At 42.8% G+C, this 11,420-nt stretch overlaps 1 protein-coding gene across 1 annotated transcript; it reads right to left on the minus strand.

The window, feature by feature from the left end:
* Window positions 1-719: 719 nt before the first annotated feature.
* LOC311052109 (uncharacterized protein) lies at window positions 720-6,787 on the minus strand. Its single transcript, XM_084066920.1, has 6 exons — window positions 6,733-6,787; window positions 3,847-4,111; window positions 3,273-3,317; window positions 2,590-2,628; window positions 2,020-2,170; window positions 720-1,881 (listed from the first exon to the last, which is right to left on the minus strand). Exons 1-6 carry the CDS (start codon window positions 6,757-6,759, stop codon window positions 1,827-1,829), a joined length of 582 nt encoding a protein of 193 aa, XP_083923046.1. The 5' UTR covers window positions 6,760-6,787; the 3' UTR covers window positions 720-1,826.
* Window positions 6,788-11,420: the final 4,633 nt, after the last annotated feature.

Below are 11,420 nucleotides of genomic sequence, written 5' to 3' on the forward strand. Positions count from 1 at the left end.
TTGGTATGTGGACTTAGACCACCAATAGGGACCAGCATGAATTGCTGAAGCCCCGCCCCCTCTGTCTTCCCATTGGCTGGCCTTTAAACAGCCATAACTCACGTTCGCAGCATGCTACGGAGTACAAATTTTGTGCATGGACTAAAACCACCAATAGGGACAAACTGTAATTACTTAAGCCCCGCCCCCTCTGCCTGCCCATTGGCTGGGCTTTAAACAGCCATTATTCCAGTTTGCAGCATGCTACCAAGTACACATTTGGTAAGTGGACTCAGACCACCAATAGGGACGAACTGAAATGAGTTACGCCCCGCCCCAAAGGCACCGCTTCCTTCACACAGGGTGTGATTTTTTTGTATTATTTGACACTTTGGCCAATGTTTGACCAGTTTTATAGTATAGTTTGTTGATAACTTTTGATGCAGTAATTGTGTTTTTCTTTTCTTTCTTACTTTTTTTGTAGGTATTAAAAATGTCTTAAAAGTCCTTAAATTGTCACTTCACTGTCATCTGCCCCCCCCCCCCCCCCCAAAAAAAAAATCATGTGGGGGTCGACCCACAGGTTGATACATACATGACCACATCGTTGCTGTTGGGCCTCTTAGCTCCACATTCTAACTGTCTGTGTTTTTTTTGTAAATTAACAACCTACTTGATCATACTACAGCGTTACACAAAAGTAGCAGATCTACAAGCTCGAAACGCGTTTTGAACTCGTAGATCTGCTACTTTTGCTATTTTTGAATTTGAATCCTGAAAAGTAACAGTTTTGGACACCCGACAGAGACAATGTATTTGGTCATGTATATTTGTATATCTGTCATAAGGATCAAACACAAAAACCCTTGAGAGCTTATTTCCATTGTGGTCCTTTGAGTAATGTGTGTATAAACTGAGCACCATGTGTTGGGGGATTAAGACACTGATACAACTCCTGATAATAATCTAAAATAACTGTTTAAATCACTGTGAAATGACACTCTCTCTTCCTTGATTTGATCTAACTGGTGCTGGCGCTCCAGGAGAGGGACAGTCATGATGGTGACCTCTAGTTCAAAGTAATCAGGATACAGACAACACTTAATAGCAGCCTAGAAGAAAGAGCTAAAAACAGGCAACATTATGATGGATGTGAAAGCGCTGTGTGCTCATGATGCTGTCACTGTTTTCCTCTGGAAAACCCCCAACCTAGCGTTGATGATACTACTGAACGTTGCCTACTTGATCATGTGCATTGGCCTGTTTGTGTCTGTCACCCACACTTTTAAAACTGTAAACTTGTTGGGGCCATGAGGTGTAAGGGACAGGGACAGCATATATGTGTGGTGAATTGGGAATTGGCATGATGACTAAATTGGGAGAAAAACTAGAATAAATAAATGCATAAATTCATTGAAAAATTATTATATTATTAAATAAATAAATAATTAAAGCTGAGTGAGATCACCTGCCTGCTATGACTATGAGGTATGCCGGGTTCAGTGCTAAGTTCAAGTTGATTGTCACAGCTTTCACATATTTTGGTCTGTAATTTGACAGATGGAAAGTGAAGACATATCCAAACCCTCAGCGAGTTGCAGACAACCCTCTGGAACGTCAATGAAAAATAGCCATCTTACTACTAGCTTACAACGCGTCATGGATATGATTGTGTGAAGAAGTACGACAAGCGTTTCACTTTTAGCATCATTTGCTGCCTGCTATACAGTAACAATATAAAAAGTAGTCTCTATCTCTCTCTCTCTCTCACACGCACGCGCGCGCAGCAGTTGTCTACAAGCATTGACACAACGAGAGACAAAAGGAAGTGCAGCTGGAAGGTGAGGCTACACGAGTGGGGTAGATGTTTCATCAACGACCGTGTCCACTCCATTCATAGACCTGGACAGAAGATAGAGAGATATGTGGGTTGAGGGGAGAGATAAAAAAGGAGAGAGAGATTGTATTGAAATGTATAATAATTAATTTACCCCAAAAACACTTAAGTTGACAAGGATTCAAACGGGAATCATTCTGTACCTGTCATTGGTGTCAGCTGGATTTGCACGTCTGCAGAATCTGCTGCCAAACTCCAGAATGCTTTGTCTCTTATGAACCAGGACAATGATGATGCTGATGATGATGATGCCGAGGGCGATGATAAGACCACCCCACCAGGGAAACTCCCCCCCTGAGAGATAGAATGACAGATGAAGAGGAGGGAAGAGAGAAGTGAAAGATGAAGAACAGAGGTTCAGTCATCCATCCTCCTTACAGCTCCATGATCAGCTTTTATAGATCAGTGATTTTTACCACTCAATGATACGGCACGCACGCACGCACGCACACACACACACTTTAATAAACACACATTACAAATCTCTTACTTCAAACTTCTCCATTTTTCTCAGCAGCATAAGAAGAAAAGGTCAGAAGTCAGATTTCGGCAAACAGAAATGTCTTTAGCTTTGATTTAAAAGAACTATAGTAGTGTTAGTACTGGTGGTAATATTAGCATTACTGGTAATAGTAGTAGTAGAAGTCCTAGGCAGTATATCAACTATTACTCTAGAATAAAGACATTGTACAATAATTCATCTTTTCACCCACCTGTTTCTTCAACATGTCGGCCTGGCTGTGCCTCTGGGCCTGGAAAATAGAATAAATCATTTGTGTACAAGATGCTGGACACACCGGATTTATGTTGTATTACAACACAATTCATAAATGTTGTGGTCTTTTGTCCAAACATTTGTGGAACATCTGATATGATCCACGAATGGACAGAGATGTCACCGTGTGGATTGGACATTCTACGTCTTATTACTGTGTCTCAGTCTCAATTCAGTGGTTCTCAAAGTGGGCAACTCTGAGAGTGTACAAATGGAACCAAATGGACCCTGTATGGGTCCATTTGGTTCCATTTTGTACACTCTCAGAGTTATGGGAAATTGAAATGACAAATACATTCGAGAACCACTGTCATAATCCATAATAACACTGTTAACAGATACAGTGCAGCTCAATACTTATACTCCATATAAAACAACATTTCTGTCAGGACAGAAATAAGTAGCACAACCATTACTGTTGTGACGAAAAGAGAGCTGAGCCAGAAGGCAAAGCTCTCGATATACCGAGCAGAAGTTCCTTTCCTACTCTAACCTATGGTCATGAAGTGTGGGTCATGACCGAAAGAATAAGATTGCGGATACAAGCGGCTGAAATGAGTTTTGCTATAAAAGTACTGCTGGTGATACTGCTGATACAATGCTTATATTACTGGTACTCACCAGAGGAACTGGTTTCAAGGAAGGTTCGACATCTGAAGTCTGTATCTGTAATGACACCAGGAATAAAGGTCAGTACTTCATTAACCAGCATAATCTATATATACTGTGTCTGTCTGTACTAAATAGTTCAACTATATTGTTACTATTACTACCACTACTACTGCTAAAGATGGTACTGCTATTGTTGCTAATAATGATACTATCTGTACCACTACTATTACTACTAGACCAGTGATTCTCAACTGTTTTAATTTCAAAGACACCAGACCAGATAACATTTTTATCTCCGGGCCCCAATCTAAACTGTAAAATCCTCTGTTAATTTAACGGTGACAGACCCGTAAGGGTCCATTTGGTTCTTAACTATCAATCATTTAGCTGGGGACAGATTTTAAACACAACATATTCGTTAAAATGTTCAAAAGCAAATACTTATGATCTATGTGAGCCACATATCACTCAGATATCACCTAGATAGATAATAAAACATTTAATCTCTGCTAACTATCACATTGTCACAGTGGAATGTTATTTCTGTCCATTTCCTTTGCTGTCACCCAACCTTAAGACTCACCAGCTTTAATGTTGTCAATGATGTGTTCACCCACTGCCTCCATCACCAGCTTCACCTTCTCTGGGATGTCCTTACAGATCACATGCACAGTCTGGTTCAGAATACATGGTAGGCAGCCAGATGAGGAAGGATGACTGTTGTTGGAACACACCATGATGCCAGATGGTTCTCCTGTCCACAGGGAGCCTGTATCCACCAGGCCATTATAGATGTGGGTCACATTCACAGAGACTGGGTCGGTGGTATTGAAGCAACGGAAGTTCATCTGTGTAAGAGAAAGGTGAAGATTATTATTTTTTGAATGCTTTTGAAATATACCACAGAACTTATAGCACTAGGCTGACAACAATCTCAGTATGAGATTGCTCTATATTAGTGTCTGTATTGTCCAAGTGCCACGCTTTCTTGTACCATGCTCAGTGGTCTTGTGGTTAGACGTTAGAGCAGGGGTCTTCAACAGGGGGTCCGGGACCCCTAGGGGGTCCTCAGAGTTACTACAGGGGGTCCGCCAAATTTTTGTGTGATATGATTTTTTTTTACCTTTACCATTTGAACCCTAGCATCGCTTTTCTGAGGAGAACTTTTGCCAAAAATAGCCGATCTACAAGCTCACAACGCCTCGCGCTGCGAGGCATTGTGAGCTTGTAGATCGGCTATTTTTGGCAAAGAGGTATAGGTGTAGAGGGGGGAAAAGAGCAGACCAAGTAAACAAAAAAAGTTGAATCTGAAACACAATTTTATACAATATAGAGGGGGTCCCTGCTTCATCTCTCTCTCAGCTAGGGGGTCCTTGGCCTGAAAACGTTGAAGACCCCTGCGTTAGAGAGTGGTTCGATAATTGTACAACAAGCAACGAACCATGATTTAACTGAGTGTAAAATGTTCCATTTGCACACTGTCAGGATAACACTCAGGGTTGTACAGTGTGCAGTTCTTTCATCTGCTCCTGTACTGCCAGTAAACATAATAGATGGCATTGCACAACTTCCTGTAACCACGCTAGTACAACAAAGAGACAGCACCGATCTGCAGCCATGTCTTGTGACTGATGAGTCACCATTCAAGCAGGTCTCTCTGGGTGTTTTCTGGGTACTTGCCCCCCCCAAACAAAAAAGGGCCATACAACTTTGTATTTATATTTAACTTGATGATAATAATGGTTTTGGAATTGCTTGTGATTATGACACGGCATGAGGCTGTGGGGGTGTTTAAAAGATTAAACAGTTTGATTAGCAATACTTTGATTCTGTGAAAAGGTGACAGTTTGCCTTACTACTACTAATTACTGCTGGGAGGTTTAGGGATTAAATGCAGCTAGTAAAAGCTTTGTAAAAAAATCTATGGATGGAGATTGGAGAATAGCTCTTTATCTCTCTCTCTCTCTCTCTCTTTCTCTCTCTCTCTCTCTCTCTCTCTCTCTCTCTCTCTCTCTCTCTTTCTCTCTCTCTCTCTCTCTCTGTCCTCCCTCCTCCCTCTTTGTCTGTCTGTCTGTCTTGTCTGTCTGCCTGTCAACAGCTATTTATGAATGAATAACAGATATACAGTACTTCCTCTTAACTTGCAACAAATATGTCATCATGCACTTGTTGACATCCATTCTGACTCTCATTCTGACTGTACATAGGCCTACAGACTGTAATGCATTATTGCTCAAAGGGTGTATGTACACATAAGCCCCGCGCGCGCGCGCACACACACACACACACACACACACACACACACACACACACACACACACACACACACACACACACACACACACACACACACACACACACACACAACGTGCATGATATGATGCAACCGCCATACAATATATGTCCACCCGTATTCTGTATTCATAACGGTTGAGAGGAGTCTGGCTGCTACATTATTTTGTGTGGTGTGCCCAGCCCACGCCCACGGTGTCGTCGGTGTGGGTAATTGTCGTTCCCACGTGTTACAGTAGTAGTACATACACAGCTCCGAGATGATGTTCCACAGCGTAGGGTGCCGGCAGAGTGCAACGCCGGCCAATATTGTTGATGTTTTACCTTTTTCCGCAAATCGTATCCAAAAAGTAAAGGTCGTCCCCCCTGCTCTCAGATGTTTGACATTTTAGCGGTCAAGAAAATGTAAGCGACGGGTTGAAACAAGCGTTTAAATCACTTATTTAGTCAGTCTGTGGCCAGTCAACCCCCGTCCGCCTGTGCAGAACAGCTCCCGTTAAGGTTGCATTGGGAAAACACGGCACAGGGCCACAGGGCACAGGCTGAGTAAAAAAAACGTTTCAACCCGTCACTTAAATTTTCTTTACCGCTAAAATGTCAAACATTTGAGAGCAGAGGGGACGACCGTTACTTTTTGGATACGATGTGCGGAAAAGGGGTATAACAATCCAAAATATTGGCCACCGTTCGCCGCAATCGCCGGTGTCGCACTCGGCTCCCTACGAAACGGGACCTCACATCTACTCTATCGTGGAGGCTGAGGTTCCAGACGGCGATAATAATATTACGCGCGACCGGTGCGAGAAATGAGAATAGCGGCATACTGCAGCGCACACGGCGCACGCACACACTTCTGCGGTCAGTGGTGTAAAGTCACTAAGTACAGTTTTTTTCTTTTTCTTTACCGGAGTATTTCCAAATGTCAGTAGCCTTCTTTCTACTCCAGTGACTCCACTACATCTCAGAGGCAAATATTATACATTTACTCCACCACAATTATTTGTAGGCACTGTAGCACAGTGTAGGCTCCTACAGGCTGCAGCACAACATGATGGCCACATTATTAGTAATCTAGCTTTATATCATTCATAATATACTCACTGAACTCTCTGCGTCCATTACCGGAGCACAATAAACAAAACACACTAATGTATGAAAGTGAATAGTTAGAACGCACCGTGACTTCCTCCTCCTTCATCCTCATGGAACCGAAAGACCGAATGAACGGCAGAGGGCTGTCTGTATTGTTTTGAGACAGCCCCCCCCCCCCTCTCTCTCTCTCTCTCTCTCTACCCCTCGCCCCCCCCTCTCTCTCTCCCCGCCCCCCTCTCTCTCTCTCTCTCTCTCTCTCCCTCTCTCCCTCTCCCCCCCGCCCCCCCCCCTCTCTGTCTGTCTGTCTGTCTGTCTGTCTGTCTGTCTGTCTGTCTCTCTCTCTCTCCCCCCCGCCCCCCCCTCTCTCTCTCTCTCTCTCTCTCTCTCTCTCTCTCTCTCTCTCTCTCTCTCTCTCTCTCTCTCTCTGTTATTTATGAATGAATCAAAGATGTGCTGTACTTCCTCTTCACTTGCAGCATTTCACAACATGTCATCATGCACTTGACAAGGTGCTGACATCCATTCTGACTTCCATTCTTCTTCCCCACTTCACCCCAACACCCATCATCCCTTCTCCTAAAAGTCGATAATGAATTCAATTTAATTCAACAAGCCGATATTAAGCCACAAACATGAAGAAATAGGATGCAAAGCACAGCAGCTGCTTGTTCGTGTAACAGACACACTCACCAAACTCCTGTACATCCTGTACAGATCTTATGGCCTCTAGACCCAGAAGCACGTGTTTTACCACTTAACCACATGAACCCCGAGCGTCCTTGTTCTGGGGCCAAAATAACAGTCACCAAAAATATGTTGAAGTGGTTCAATCCTTTGTACTTTATTGTCTGGGGTCCACCAGAGGTAGATCTGTTATGTTCACCTATTCTTTGCCGAATGCTCGTCTATTATGACATGAATGAACAGAATAGTGAAGCTAGGATGTGGTTGACAAAACAAACACAGACTCGTCTGTGGTGACACCAGACCTCATGCATTGTTGTTCTCTCTTGAAGGAAATAATGTTGATTGAAATGTATTTCGCCGCGGACCCTCAACTGAAAACGTTTTGTGCCAGGGACCCCCAGAAGAGAAGATTTATGTGAAAAAAATTCCAAACGTTTTTGAGAAAAAAAGTAAAACTCGCTGTAGATCTAAAGTGGTTAAAATGATTGTGATTCTACATTAACTACTTTTGCTGGGCCCCAGGGAATTCAGAAGAACCTGAGCTGTAATAATTATTCACAGCCAGAAACGGTTCAGAGAATGTTTCTCAAGCTGTGGCTTGTGACTGAAAAATAGGTCACAATGTCAGTGTGTACGGAACCACGTCCATGAGAGGAAACGCCCAGATTATTTCATAATATTGTGACACCAGTGAGAGGCTGAGCACGAGTTTTCCACAGACCTCTTATCTTATCTCATGTTACTACACAAACAATCACAGGATAATACACATAATATACTTCCTATGGTTGTTTCAATTTCAGGCATTGTAAATAGCTGCAGAGGAAACTATTTGGATGAGTGCATTTCAGATTTGAACCATAAAAAATCCCTACTCACTGTCTGTGAGTGTGGCTCCTTATGAATGAATACATATGTTTTATAATGATCAGTAGCTGTTTTTAGAAGGAATTTGATGAAGTAATATCAACAAACATGGCATGAACAATGTCTTATACTGCAACGTAATGTTTGAAATAACCTGTGTGTGTGTGTGTGTGTGTGTGTGTGTGTGTGTGTGTGTGTGTGTGTGTGTGTGTGTGTGTGTGTGTGTGTGTGTGTGTGTGTGTGTGTGTGTTTCGCACGCACGCACGCACGCCACGCACGCACGCACGCACGCACGCACGCACGCACGCACGCACGCACGCACGCACGCACGCACGCACGCACGCACACACACACACACACACACACACACACACACACACACACACACACACACACACACACACACACACACACACACACACACACACACACACACAGAGCATCAGTGGTGGTTCAGGAAGGAAGTCAAACAGGTCCCATGCTCAAACACCCTCCAATCACATACAGCCATTATCCTAATTCTTCATCTAACATGGTCTGTTTAGGGTTGTGTCTGTTATCATGTTGTATGTATCTATAACTGTGTATCTTCATGATCCACTTGGGGTAGTTCATTATCTCACAGTTTGTGACATGCAGAGCCACACCAGCAAATACAACGCAATCTCACTGCAATAAAGGATTGTCATCTTGACAAGAGTGTCTGACTGAAATAATAGGTCAATGGTGCATTTATATAGAACCTTTAACCCCTTTAGACCCATAAAAAAAAAAAAAACTTTTCTGAAAAACTTCAATTCTTTATTCAAAACATGTAAAAAGAATTCATGTTGCTACATGCATTTAAAATGACACATATACTCTCCCGGATTGAAAGATATGGCAACGTATAGGCTTTCCAGGTCTAGTATTGTTATATTCACACATTCATCCATTCACACACAGAGGGCAGAGGAAACCATGCAAGCCATGGAGCAGGAGTAGTTACGGGATCAGTGTCTTGCTCAGTGTCTTACTTGCTTCAACACTACCCCAGGGGGAGCCGGGGTCGGGGATCAAACACGGAACCTTCAGTGTCCCGAGCGGCCGCTCTACCACTTGAGTCACTGCCGGCCCACGCACTGACACACACACGTTTCCTTTCGCAAGTCCTTTGAATTACACACACAAACATAACCTCACATAACCCCACAGTGATAACCTCAGTCATTCAGTCTTTCTTCAAAGCCACAGGAAACTCTCTCCACCAACCACTTTCTACCAGAGTACACGCTTCCCATCTTCCTTACTCCCTCCCTCCCTCCTTCCCCTCTTCCTGCTTGAGGTAAAGGTATCCCTCTCTACCTCTAAATTAATGTCCTGGAACACAACAACTTGCACTGGCTTCTAGAGGAAGCTGTCATTAACTGGAGTGTCATTTTGACATACTTTGTTGTGGGTCGCTGTCAAGACCAGCACGTAAAGCCATGACAAAGTTGGACACGCACCATTTTAAGAAGCAAACAAAGTACGTGAGTGGAGATAGTGTGAGTGTTTGGTGCATTTAACCATAAAAAAGGGGCAAATCTAAACAAATATCTAAAACTCCAACATAACCAAACCAGAGCAGGGACAGATGAAAGAGAGGGAGAGAGAGAGAGGGGGAGAGAGAGAAAATGTGTGTGTGTGTGTGTGTGTGTGTGTGTGTGTGTGTGTGTGTGTGTGTGTGTGTGTGTGTGTGTGTGTGTGTGTGTGTGTGTGTGTGTGTGTGCGCACTACTGATGTGGCTCATTTGCACATTTCAACCCAATTGTATATGTTATCATTAGTTCAATACATCTGTTTATTCTCTGATTACATGTGGTCTCCCTTGTGTGTCTTTACACTTCTCAAAGGACCAGTGCCAGACACAACTGCATGTGTTATTCTCTCTGAAGATAACTATCTGATCTATGCAAAATCTGTGACTACTGTATGCAATGACACGCATGTCTTTAGATGCGAGGTGTCAGGTTTCAAACTCTTTTCAAAGTATTCTACTAACCAGTGTTCAGTAGATGTGATTGTGAGTGTCATATTTAGCCATAGTACTATACAATATTTTTAAGTCTTCTATCTAGTGTATGACCCAATAACATTAAGATAACATCTCACACCCATTCATCATTCATCAAAACACTGACGGTGCGATTAGACATGCACCGAGTGGCACACTTCATGCTTGCCACTTGTTAGCATGTCACACTTGAGATAGAAGTGGACTACTGTATGAACACAGTATTGATAACAATGTTTTAAACTAACTAGTTGTATGAGTGAAATTAATCAAGATTGAGTAACAACATGGCATGATAGCCTATACTGTATCTCTTGACTAAAATGATCGTTTAGACAAGCTGTTAAAGACTCACACCAAGTCTCTCTTTCTCCTCCCAGGCTGTCAACACTCCTGCCGGGGTTGCTGTCAGCAGTCGCCCCGGGCAGGAGGGCAGACAATGAGGAGCAGTGTACGACTGTGTAAGCTCACTATGACTGACAGTCCTTTGGAGAGGAGGCCTATGTCTGTGTGCTGATGGGAATACCTGGTACTTTCCAGTTTTTCTCTACGTCTAGGAGATATAAAGACAAGATAAAACATCAACGTGAACAACATGAAAGAGTTTGTCAAGACTAGAGCAGTTTACTGTCGATGTCTGGTGAGAAACGCACGCACGCACGCACGCACGCACACCTTAAGCAGTCTGTCTGTTAACACTGAACACTTCTATATAATCTCTCGTTGGGAATTGGGAAACAAAACATTTTCCACTGCAATTCTGAAAATGCCATTAAAAGCGTCTGCCATGTTACCTTTCCACACGGATGTGTGCGAGAATGTAAAGAAGTGTTTAAGATAATTGTAAGTACCAATCCCTGTTCGTGGATGTGTTTGATTCTGCGTGAGACCAAGGACCACAATTAATAATCAATAAGATTTTATTTGTCTCTCACTCACACAGGTAGAAGCAGCCAAATGTTGGAAGGAGGGTAGTATAATATACACAAGAAAATGGGGTTTTAAAGAAAAACAAAGGTTAAAAAAACATACAGTCAAGACCCACTCTTTAAGCCACCTTTAAAAGGAACTTTAGCAGCAAATAACGTTGAGAGGCAGGCTTATGTGCAATAAGGAGTGAGTCTTTTGTGTTTATCCTTGACTAACTTTCTTCTTCCTGAGTTTTCTTTTAAGGAAACGTCAAA

This window comes from Gymnoscopelus microlampas (assembly GCF_963454915.1).
Source record: "Gymnoscopelus microlampas genome assembly, chromosome: 9".
NCBI lineage: Eukaryota > Metazoa > Chordata > Actinopteri > Myctophiformes > Myctophidae > Gymnoscopelus > Gymnoscopelus microlampas.